The sequence below is a fragment of the Nipponia nippon genome, unplaced genomic scaffold, assembly GCF_047370975.1.
Source record: "Nipponia nippon isolate SJK-2023a ecotype South Korea unplaced genomic scaffold, ASM4737097v1 scaffold_21, whole genome shotgun sequence".
NCBI classification, from domain to species: domain Eukaryota; kingdom Metazoa; phylum Chordata; class Aves; order Pelecaniformes; family Threskiornithidae; genus Nipponia; species Nipponia nippon.
The window spans coordinates 8,865,955-8,877,994 of NW_028262338.1; the positions used below are offsets into that span (position 1 = coordinate 8,865,955).

The 12,040-nt window shown below is 39.1% G+C and overlaps 1 protein-coding gene across 3 annotated transcripts in view; it reads right to left on the minus strand.

Moving 5' to 3' along the window:
• TTC1 (tetratricopeptide repeat domain 1) overlaps positions 1-12,040 on the minus strand; it is a 33,419-nt gene that overhangs the window by 14,912 nt on the left and 6,467 nt on the right. For all 3 annotated transcript variants that reach the window (XM_087760032.1, XM_087760030.1, XM_087760031.1), the window contains exons 3-6: positions 5,955-6,015; positions 3,967-4,079; positions 1,916-1,952; positions 1-149 (exon numbers count right to left, since the gene is read on the minus strand). In XM_087760032.1, coding sequence (XP_087616158.1) covers positions 1-149; positions 1,916-1,952; positions 3,967-4,079; positions 5,955-6,015 — 360 coding nt within the window. The remainder of the gene's footprint in view (positions 150-1,915; positions 1,953-3,966; positions 4,080-5,954; positions 6,016-12,040) is intronic.

Below are 12,040 nucleotides of genomic sequence, written 5' to 3' on the forward strand. Positions count from 1 at the left end.
CATGCAAGCTTCTCTGGCTTGATGAACTGATGGGTCTTTTTCTAGGACTGCCTTATAATCTTCCAGAGCTTCATCTAGTTTTTCTGTTTTTTCGTATAGTTCTGCTCTCCTCAGCAAAGCTCTAATATAGTTAGGATCCAATTCCACTGCTAGAAAACAAAACCAAAGCACAGTATTTTACTTGAAACATTTCTACACCCCTCAAATGAATTCTTCAGTGTGTATTAAATTCTTAACAGTTATCTTTACAATGTAGCTTAGGATCAAGCAGAGTCACAGTTTAAAAGCTGAGTCATAATTCAGAAAGGCATCCATCTGCCTGTGAAAGTCTAGTGCAAATGATCGTATTTCATTCAATGTCTACAATCTATCACAGATAGAAGTGATTTATAATGCACAAACATTTAATTTTGCAATACTATATATGCAGAGATTCTAAGTGACACCTCAGAAATTTTAAGGACCTGTAAGATATTTTTCAGCTTTTGTATATTAAATAAGCGTATATTATTAGATTACAGCTGAAGTTAAATATACCTAAAGATACACAGAGCAGGGAAAATAAACATTTCCCTGCTTATCTCAGTTCAAGTTGAGGCAAACTCCAGGGGAATTACTGGTGTTCTTCTGAATTTAATATCAAACAGTCAAAATTGGGTTGGGAATCCACAAACGGTTATATTAGCTCTACAAGTTAGCAGAGGCGCATACTGACTGAATTTAAGCTTTTCCTCTCCTTATTCCCTTGGCAGCCATGACCGCGTTTACGGATGCAGTTAAGACCGAATGCTAAACTTAAGAGAAACCTGCAAACGGTAATTTCTCAAGAACTTCTTTATCCACTTTTCATCACAGAAAGAGGGTGTATGAAAGACTGCCCATTTTATAATTACTAACCCATTAAAACGGTTCTGGGGACAATTAAATCTAGGATTATCTAGCTAAATATTCTAGCTTATTTCTTCTGGAAGGACAAAGACAATGCTACAGTCAGCAAGTTGCAGGTTAGTGTGAATCGCTCTGCTGTGCTCCAAGTGTTGCATTGCAGTTTATAAGCCAAGTCCCTGGGGAGTGTCAAGTGATGGTAGGTTTAACTCTCACTGCTGCAAAGCAGACAGATTCCCTTTCAGCCACTACAAAATTAGCAGAAGTGTTTTTCAAAATGCACCACCGCCAAAACAACGCAGACCTCCAACCGACAAAGGCCAGCTAGAATTTGTTATCTTCAAGAATACTTTTAGCATGTACAAACTCATATTTACTGTACAAGCAGTACTGGCACGCAGCCATTGGATTAGTTTTCTGATTGGTAATTTGGATTTTTTTCCCCCAGCTGTCATGGGGAGTTTAACAAATATTCGAGCATGGGTGAGTGGGCGGAAGCAATAAAGCAATGCACAGCTGAAATGACTTCACCCGAAGTTGCAGAGAGAAAACTATGCAGGATAAGAACGGGAGAGCATAAGCCCTTGTGACAAAGCAAAAGCCTTGCATAAAAGGGACTTGATAATGCTTTTAATTCTATAAGGCCTCACGGTTCTTTGGAATCTGGGATTAAACCAAGATTGGGGGGGGGAATGGCAGGTGGAAGTGGGTTTAAAATAGTAGGTGTAAGGAAACGGCTTCCATAATAAAAAGACTTTCCTATTTTAAAAGTACAACAGCAGCCTTATCGGCACAAGAGAATAGAAAGTAAATGATTAGAGACAGGAAAAGTTTGATAGACATTTTACAAAATAAATAATAAAAATAATATAAGTAATTCTAGATTCAGGTGTCTTCCACCACAGCTTTTCTATAAATTCTTTAAAGACCCTTATGCCCCAAATTACAGCTCTGCAGTAAGGCACTAACTGGCATCATTTATGTATGAAAGATCTTCTGGCACAAGAGCACCACACAGAAAAAGTCATACCTTTGCTGCAGTCACTTAGGGCAGCTTCCATCTTGTCCTAGAACATGAAATAGTTTTGTTAGCTTTAACTCATATTTCTTGGGACACAGATTATTTACAATTGCAAGCAAAAAGGTTTGTCTGGCAGGCCAAGGAACTGGGATGTTCATGTAATCAAGGTTTTTCATACCGTTGCTTCTGATGTAAAGCTCTTTACCAGTGATCAGCTTCCTCTCTGTGAAAGCTGTCAGTGTTCAAATTGCATGGCTGCCCCACTAATCGGTCTGCACTGAACAGCCGGCAGCAAGCTACAGTCAAAAGGCTGAGTCACATCTGCAGGCCTTGGCTTAACTGAGCTACAGCTTTTCTACCTTAGTCAAGTAATTAAGGGGCTGGAATAGACGGTTCCCAAGACTCCCAGATAAATTCTTGTTTGTACGAGCTAAGACATTTGGAAAGCAGATACTGCCGTTAGCACTAATACAGCTTTCTCTACAAGGGACAATGCATGAGAGTTCCAGAATTGGTAGGGACAAGATTTTAGTGCACCCAGACAACCATAGTTAGAAGATGAGAGCCAGGCAATCTGCTTATAATAAAACAAGAAAAAAACCAAAAGACCAGAGACAGAGATCCTATTTACATTCAAACTAAAAGGGCTTAAAAAAAAAAATCAGGCTGTTCTGTGCTTGTATGGTTGATCTAAGTAGCAGTAATCTTTCTACACCCAACGAACTATTTTCCCCTCCATAAAACAGAAGCTGTCTCACAGAAGAATGCCTCCCAAGCTTTTACTGTAGTGCAAAGCAAATGGGTGCAGCAGGTATGGAAGAACAAACTTAATGGGGAAGTTATTGATAATATGAATCGATTTTCAGAGTAATGTCTTGGTCTGTCAGGTTCCACTGATCTATACTGGTGGGATACACTAGCTTGTGCACAGTTCTTCTATCATCTTGGCCTGCTTTGGGGACTATTGGATTAGTTTCCCAGTGCTACGAATAGCTAACATCTGTATTATGAGGAGGCTTTTCAGTTTACAGCTTTCGTATTTGAAAGGTTCCAGCATCTGTTATTACAGATTTTATTCCCTTTTTTCCTTGCGTGCTGAAACAATTCAGTATCCCAACAGCAAGTCAGATAATTCTAGCCAAACAAGAATACTCTATGCTGAGTCAGAATTGATTTATTTATGCCTAAATATGGCTGCCAGGTACATTTCTAAACAGAGCTGCATCTGTCTCAATACTGGAGGAAAACTGCAAGAAAGTTCCCTTTGCAGGAAGGTAAACTGAGGATAGGAGTTACTGTGCTATTTTTCTATAATAATTTAATCTTAAAAGCAAAGGCAAAACCAGGGAGTAATTACCCCTGAATTCTTAGTATCTCCTCTTTCTAAAGAAGTGAAAGTTTCTGTTCAGACAGATTGTGTTCTATGCCTTGCATGCTACCTAACTGCACTGCCGATTCTGGTAGCATCTGGGCACCTGTCCCTGGTCAAGGAAGAGAAAACATCTGAAGAAAGCTGTGGCCATTCTATCCAGACCGTGACGTACTATATAGGTCTGTCCTACTATATGGCAACTGTGAAGGAAGCAGACTAACTGAATTAATAAAGCCATAGTTAGGAAGTCCTGCTTATGCCTCAAAGCATTTGAGCCAATTAAATGAAGTATATGACAATCCAGGCTTTTAGAAAAAACACTAACTAGCTACAATTCTAAACAATCTAATACATGGTCTGCATATGCTAAACATGCTTAAAGACATCCGTTCCACATGAACTTTAAATTTCATTAAAATAGAGAGAATGAAAGAAAAATCAGTGTTGTAAACATAATGCAGCAGAGCAACTTTGAACAGCAGTTCCAATTGCAACTTTCAGCTTTGTATTCATCCTCACTAAAACCAAGCATACCAGCATTTCTACTGGGAGCATGAGACTGAGCAAGCAGCAAAACCTGCAAACAGCTTTATTCCTTTGCCCTCCTTTATGCACCCCTAATGACTTCATTATTGCATTTGTCATGTAATCAATACATGGTATTTCATAAAATAAAACGAATATTCACCTGTTTCATTTTTGCAGCAGCTCTGTTTGAAAACAAAACAGCCCTATCTTTTTGGAAGCAGGCTGGACAAATCTGCAGAGCCTTCGTATAAGAGTCTTCCGCCTCTCCATAGTCTGCAGATGCAATAGGACAGAAACCAAAACAGACAATTTATTTCAAATGCCAGTACATTGAGTGAACCACATGGCTAAGATTTCTTTGGAAACATTTCTCAATGTACGATGCAATATTAAACCGGAATCAGTAGCTGCTCTCAGACAAAGTGCATTACTAAGTAGTACATAGATTAATGACAATTAATTATCTTAAAATCAACACCCTTGTAAAAGCAGAAATGTAGTCCTGAGCTTAATGTACCAAGTGCAGCACGATGTGCATGTAATTCTAATCCCTGAAATTGTTTCATCCTACTTGAGTACCAACCTTAGAGGTAGAATCTCTTTAGATTAGGCATATCCTTTATCTGAAAGGAAGCATGTGCTGAAACACATCACTGCACTGATACCTGTTCAAAGCAGCTACGGAGAGATTTTATTTACCACATCATCTTCAATGACCGACTTAAAGGTCGGTCACCACAAACCCATTATCAGCTGAAGGTCATCCGTCATCAAGTCTGGTCTAAAGCAAGGACCAGTGGTAAACCACATGGATTATCAAATTATTCATTTTCTAATAAAGGTAGAGTCAAGAGTGAAAAGGCGGTATACTGACTCTGAACAACGCCCTGCCAGCTGACAAGTGCATTGTCCTCAAAACAGAGCAATTCTTTCTGTGCACATTAGCTGGTGACCATTCAGGTGCTTAAAAGGTGGTGTATTTCTAATTAGTAAGCACTTTGGCAGGCACAGGCACACTGAAAAGATCTGCCAAAGAATCCGTCAAGAAGAAGCTATGGATGAGACTTCACAAGATGATTCGGCCAACGTTACAGGTGTGCGGCTTTCAGGGTCCGAGTAGTTCCCTTCTGCCGGCTCTGATGCTTGCCCAAATTGGTAAATCATTCCCCCGGAATCTTGCTCTCTTAGCACACGCTAAGAGACCTCCAACAGGAAGGCCACTGCCTGGTTATCAGGGTGTACTTCTGGGAGGGGGAAGTTACTTGTTTGTGTCCCTGCTGACTGAGGAAAGTTTGAATCTGCATTTCCTGGTTTCTTTGTGAATCCTCCAGCCACCAAAACATTAAATGAAAGGCAGGTGTCAAAATCACTTCCCCCTTTATGTTTTCTAATTAAAAGCATTGGTACAGGTATTTATTACTGACCTCAAGCCTGTTGTTACATATTAACTACGTTCAGAACGTGTCCAGTTCTGGCATAAGCTAGAAATTTACATACCTCTAGATTTTTTTTTTTTTTTTAATATACTTATGTGTGTGTACATGTACAGCTCTATATATACACACGCATACATGCGTGTACAGCTCTATATACACATATACACGTATATAGATGTACATGTAAGTACCTATAGATGTACATATATGTGTGTGTATATATATATATATAGATGTCTGTACACACACATACATCAATAAAATGTGTAACAGAGAGAGCCAGTGGATAAAAAGAAACATGCAAATGTACAAAGGTATGAGAGTGCTACTGAGCCACTGAGTCCTGCGTCAATTTTAAGCACACGCACTAGCAAAACTCGGAGCGTAGTGGAAGCCTCATTTGATTAGTAAAAGAAACCCTGGCGCTTGGAAGGCAGTCAATTCTGTATCATGTTCTTGGATTTAAACACTTAACTTTCATGAGAATCCTGCTTTAGTAATCCAAGTCTTTGTGATTTAAACTTAACTCTTAAGGAGGTCTGCTATCTCTTTCTGTTCTCCAGAGCTGGATGGAAAATGATATAGATGATAGATTTGAACAGTGATAGGTGTGAGATCTTCCTATGGGTTTTCTGCAACATCACCACAATGGCTAAGTATTAATTTAAGATTCCCTAATATCCCATATGGTGTTAAAAGATTATCAACCCACCTCCTTTCTTGAACTGTTCATTTCCTTTCTCCTTCAGCGTTGTGCTCTCCTTTCTTCTTTTCTACAAAAGGAAAGACAAATGTCTCAAAGTATTTAATTGAAATGAGTAAGTAGGTCAGCTGCAGTTCCAAATAAAGTATGAATGGAAATCAGAATAAAATATAACCTGAAGAATTTTAACTACTACCAAGATCACTTGCTTGTCGTCATTGTGACATGATATACTTTATATATCCACGAAACACTGGAGTATAACAAGGCAATTAAAAAGCTCCAGTTCACGGACAACAGTATGCAGAAAGAGCATGCATAGTGAATTACATGGTTTAAACTAATATGTTAGCTTTTTAGCTGGCTGTCTGCTTCTCCTTTCCAACTCAGTTTAATTCAATCAGTGCAGGTCAACTAGGTAGAATATATTTTCGATGTAAAGTCTCAGAAGTTTTGCTTGAAATAATTCCACCTCAGAAGTCCACAGTTACTTTCAGAGATGTACAAAGCATGTTGAGCTGACTGCATCAGAAACAGGTCCATGGATAATACTGCCCTGAAACATTTCTTATGCAGGGAGTGACTGCATCAGACCCAGAGACAGGAAGATTGTTCTGTTATGCAGTGAAAATTGCACATGCTGAGCAGAGTTGTGTTTTCAACCATGAATATCTTAACAGTACTCTTGGCACAAGTGACGTTGACATGAATGTTCTTAGCCTTTGACACAGAAGACACAGGATGTCATCAAGCCATCTCTTCAACCTGCTTACAATGGAAGTCTTTCACACGCAGACATACCTCACACAAGTAAAAACAAAGCAGTGTAAGAAAGACAGTAACATCAAGAAGCAATGCTCATGTTCATGAATCATTTCTATGGTAGAAAAACGATCATTTGACCACTGATTTTGCCCCCAACACACATGCATACACAAAGGACTTAAATCAAGGTGTCTATAAATTACAGATCATTGGGCAATTAAAAAGCCAACACTAGGAAAACGAGCAGTTTCCTTTCCTGCAGATTGTGTAAATCAAGGATTAATGCAATTATCAATATCACACAGAACATCTCCTTGGAAACAGCTAAATATAGGACTCTGTGGAGCGCTGCACCATCTCACAGCTATGCCAAGTAGCTGACAAACAATACAAAATCAGAGGTTCTCTCCTCTTGCTTTTACTGGTTTTGGAAAGTAATTCACCCGACCATTGTCACCATCTTAGTAATAACAGATCACAATGCTCTGAAAACTAGGCTCAGGGGAATGGCATTCAGTTGTGACACACAAAATTACACAGTAAAATATGATCTGACCCTTTTGATACATGCCTAGATCACTAGATTTTTTCCTATCGCCTATTAAATATGTTTTCTAATACTCATTGCTCCTCACATTTAAAAAAAAACCAACAAACAAAACCATAGGCCAGACAAAGCATGCACCACTATTTAGAAACTAGCTTTCCTCCAGTGTGGACTGACAAATCTACACAAGTCCTTCCACAACGTCACTTGCACCAAGGTACATAGGCCAGTTGGTGCTTTCTAAATATGAGCATGCAAACAAATTTGAGCACTTAAGGAACAAGCTGCATTAAAAGCACAGATTCTTTATATATATATGCCAGATTCTCCTGTTCAGCACAGGGAGTACGTAACTGCATTTGAAAGCTGTACCTAAACTTCTGAAGTGCCACACAGAACAGCTCCAGCAAGGTCACTGCCACACGTGCAGCTGCCCCTCCACAGAAAGACATTTTTAAAACATCTTGAATGCATATAGAGTGAAAGTTAGCACAACAGAAGTAGTTTTCCTACCAGTGAACAAAATAGCCAGATTTCAGCACAGAACAGGTTTGGAGATGATGATCCTACTGGAAAACATGAAAGACCTACATAGACAACCCTCATTCAAGATAAGAAATGCTTGACACACTAGCCCTACTGACTTCATTGCTCATGACCTATTTAGAACTGGCCTTTAAGTGCCATTAACCGATTCACTGTTGCGTAAGGCAGAGTTACAACTCTACAATAATGGAAGAAATTTTTTCGTATAAAATGGGAACTACAGCATGGTCACAGTACTCTTGATGCAGAAACCCTAAAATCAAGGAATACTGGATGAAAAGCTCTACCTGTATTACCATTATTTTGTTTCATTTTATTAAAATTATTACAAAATAGTACATGTTTACCCCAGTTAAGTATTAAATACTAATATAAAAAGTGATTTGCAGCAACAAGGCTTCAGGAGAATAACCTTTATATTAAAACAAAACAAAAGTAAAAGGAACAAAAATAATTCTTCAGTTGTGGGATTCCTTCTCAGGTAGCCAAGAGGACTGTGACCTAGAGCCTCAACAGCACAGAAGAAAGACCAAGCTGTATGGCCATGTTCGCTGGGGAAACATGCGCAGATAGAAGTTCTGAGCAGCTGAAGAGTTTAAGGACTGTCACACTGGGGAGCCGATGATTCATACAACTCTCCTCCTCCGACAGCCTGTTCCTTGGTATGTCTGCCTGGGAATCAAACTGCACAAACTTGAAGGATAGAGAACTATTAGTCACGTAACTGTTACAGACGTACAAACGTCAGTGACAGTCTTGGGGTCACTTCTGACTGTTTGACCAGAAAAGGTGTTGTCCAAGCATGTTTCAGAAGCCAGCAGCATTGTTAAGAACACCGTATATGGTTTTGCAGCTTACTCAGCTCCCTGGCAAGCAGCAATGCAAGCAATGCAGTCCTGGTTCAAAACCAGTATTTCTCTTATAGCTTGACCAACATTTTCAAGATATCCCCGTACTACGGGTTTCAGGCTGTCCCTTAAGTTCCAAACTGTACAAGTTTTCACAGTATTTTTCAAAGAGGTGAAGTCTATAGGGTACCTCATGCAGCCTTCTGTATTTGTATTTCAAGCATGACCCATAAGCAATATATAGTAGCACACTATCGCTAGCAGCAAATTCCTCTGGCTTTTCCACAAAATGTAAAACCATACACATTAGCACGTCACATCCTAAACACACTGTATTTGTGAAATAAATACACCATTTATTCCTCCATATATACATTTTTTTAACAGAAAATCATAACACAAAAGCAGTGGAAAGTCAACTATTCTGGATGAATTTACATTTAACCTGAAATGACTGCTCCAATGGATGCTGTTAGAATATGTCTTCTATTCAAACTCAGAGTAAAAAAAAACCAAAAAACAACAAACCACAACCACCAAAAACTGAAGTGCTGTTAGCAGACGTAACCTTTTCACTCAGTATGCTGCATTTCCAGTTTCGATGGACAATTGCAAATTGACTGGTCATCAGTTTACTGTGATCATATCAGCCCAGAGTGAAAAAATTGCAAGTGACTTGTCCTTGGGACAAATTTTGCACAATGTCATTTCAGCGTCCCCCCCCACTAATTTTTCAGCAAAAGATTTAAGTAGCTGCAGGGCAGGCTACCCTTTCCTCAGCGAGGGAAGTAGGTCAGACTGAACTCCTAGAATGCTCTGCCTAAGGAAAAGATATCTTGACCCACTACGTTCCCTGAGGCTGATCATATACGACATTGGGGTCAGGTGCAGCTTCCCCAGCTTACACTCCATTATGATTTTCTGCTATTCAAAGTCAGCCAAATCTTAAGGGGGTTTTTCTGCATATTTTATTAACACAAAGATGGAAAATTCCAAGTGGCAGGCATTAATTTTTGATGTGCGAAGTCAAAAAATTATTTTGTAAAGTCTAGAAGAAATAACTATGTTTAACTAGTAATATGATTCTTAAAGGATATGATTAGAAATGTTTACAGATTTGGATACTGAATTCCAATCATCCATATTCTGAAGAAATTAGGGTCTTAACATAAACCTGCCTGGCAAGCAAGAGGTGCTGCAAATTAAGGCCTGATCTGAAGTAATGTGAAAAGACAGCTTGGCCTTCTGAATGAAGTACAACAACTCAAAAGAAAGGCCACCAAATACAGGCCCCGGACCTCAGCTACTCTGCCAAAAAACTCAGGGTTAAAAATAAAAGCACTAAAGCATGATTCTACTAGTAGAGAAGAAAGCAAGCTACACATTTTCACGGTCTGTTTTGGAAGTAACCAACATAATAAAAGTGCTGGAAGTGAAATCCTTAAATATAGCTGGTGAGAGCTGAAGGAGAAACACCCTCAGTCTGTAATGCTTCTAACTGTGCTTCCTCTGGCTGTTCCTATGCATTTTATTTGATCAATTGATTTAACTTTGCTAGGGAACTGTTCTTGGCTCCAGTTTCGTCAAGAGCGGCAAATGCGTACTCTCTTCTCTGTAAGGCTATTTATACAGTGTGACAACGCACATCTGCATCTCGTATACCCTTTGGTAAGGTCACCACATAGCAGTCAATTTAAAATTACTGGGGTTCAAAGGGTGCACAGAAGCAAGGAATTTAAATAGATAGGGAATATATTTTTCAGCTTCAAATACCAATTCTATTTCTAAGTCATCCATTAGTAGTCATCTGCTTCCCCCTGCAGTTTTGTGAAGCTATTGCTGCATCACGCATTCAACAATTTGAACTTCAATTTAAGGTTGTAGTCACTCAAAAAATCCTTGCTAGAGTTGTCACTTGAAAACGGTGCCAAAGCTGCCCTCTACACTCAAGAGGTAGAGTAATAAGCGTTGCTAGACTCTGGCTGATTTCTGCTCATTGTAACTCCATGGTAAAGATGCATTAGTCTTTCTGCTGCCAAAACACTACCTTTTCCTGAAATTGTAAGCAGCACTTCCAGAGACAATAGGTCGTATCCATCCTGGGCAGTCAGTTTAAGTTAACACGCCGGACTAACTGTGACTATTCCTGTGTGACAATACACGCCGTTCAGTCATTCCTGTTCCAGAGGCAACAGCCTCAGGCAGAAAAGTGGAGCTGACCACTTAATCCATCACCACCACGAGTCCAAAAGGTCTCAATTTGACAGCATCAGCATCTTCCAGAGAAACACGAAAATGAATATAAGACTAAAATCAGATAGCAGCACTGAAAGAAATACGAAGGTATACTTTTCACTCTTTCCATTAAAGTGCCATCCAGCAAAAGACTTTTTTTAGTTTAAAAATGTAACTCAAAGAACTAGAAATCACACAGGGAGATTATAACTCCAGATTTTATCCAGGTTCTTCTCACCAGCACTTGGAACTAATTACTCTAGCAGATACAGATATACTTCCCAAATGTACTTCTCCAAGCTTTGATTAACTCAGAAAACGTAACAGTATGCTTTCCTCTATTTTGCAAGCCAGAAGACAGGGCAGTTTTAGTCTAGCAATCCCTCTTTTCCTCCAACTTGCCCAAAACAATAGCACATTTAGTATTGGTGCTGTACTGTATACAGGATTCAGGTTATTAAAGTAGGTCATTTGAATAAGGGGATCACCTTTTATTATATTTCACAAGATTGCATCGTGAGGCCTTCAAAACCCCGCTGTCTTACAAGTTTTGTTGCTATACAAAATAATTTCGAATGCTGATGAGAACTGTTAACAAAAAGATATATTCCTTATTGGTATTTGTCAGTAATTTATGTAATAAGTATTACTGCTGTACAGTCAGTTGGATTGTCTCATGTATTAATAATCTGGGTTTTTTGGTCCAACCACATAATTCTTTCCGGAGTCCATCTCCAAGTGATCAACACCTGAGGAGTGCTCTAAAAAATGACTCGCTTTATTGTATCCTATCTTCCAGTTTGTACCTTAGCTTTTATTTTGTAAATACTATAGAAAAAGCAGCAACTTTGACAGAGTCAAGGTTCCTATACTATATTGGACAGACGGAACCAGGAAAACACCAAATGCTGAAATGAATGACTACACCTGAGAAGCCATCTCGGAAGAAATCCCAGATCAGTTCTTCAACCCCTGGAAAAGCAAATTCTATACAGAAGCCATAATTTATGGAAGAACAATGGGATCAACCTGAAGCATGGGGAAGAAACGGTCAGGAGGAGAGCAGCTTAAAGGAGATTTCTTGATTAAGACAATGTTCTCTAACTCATCCTAGAACTTCTGGAGAAAAAAAAGAAAAAAAACAGGGAAAAGAA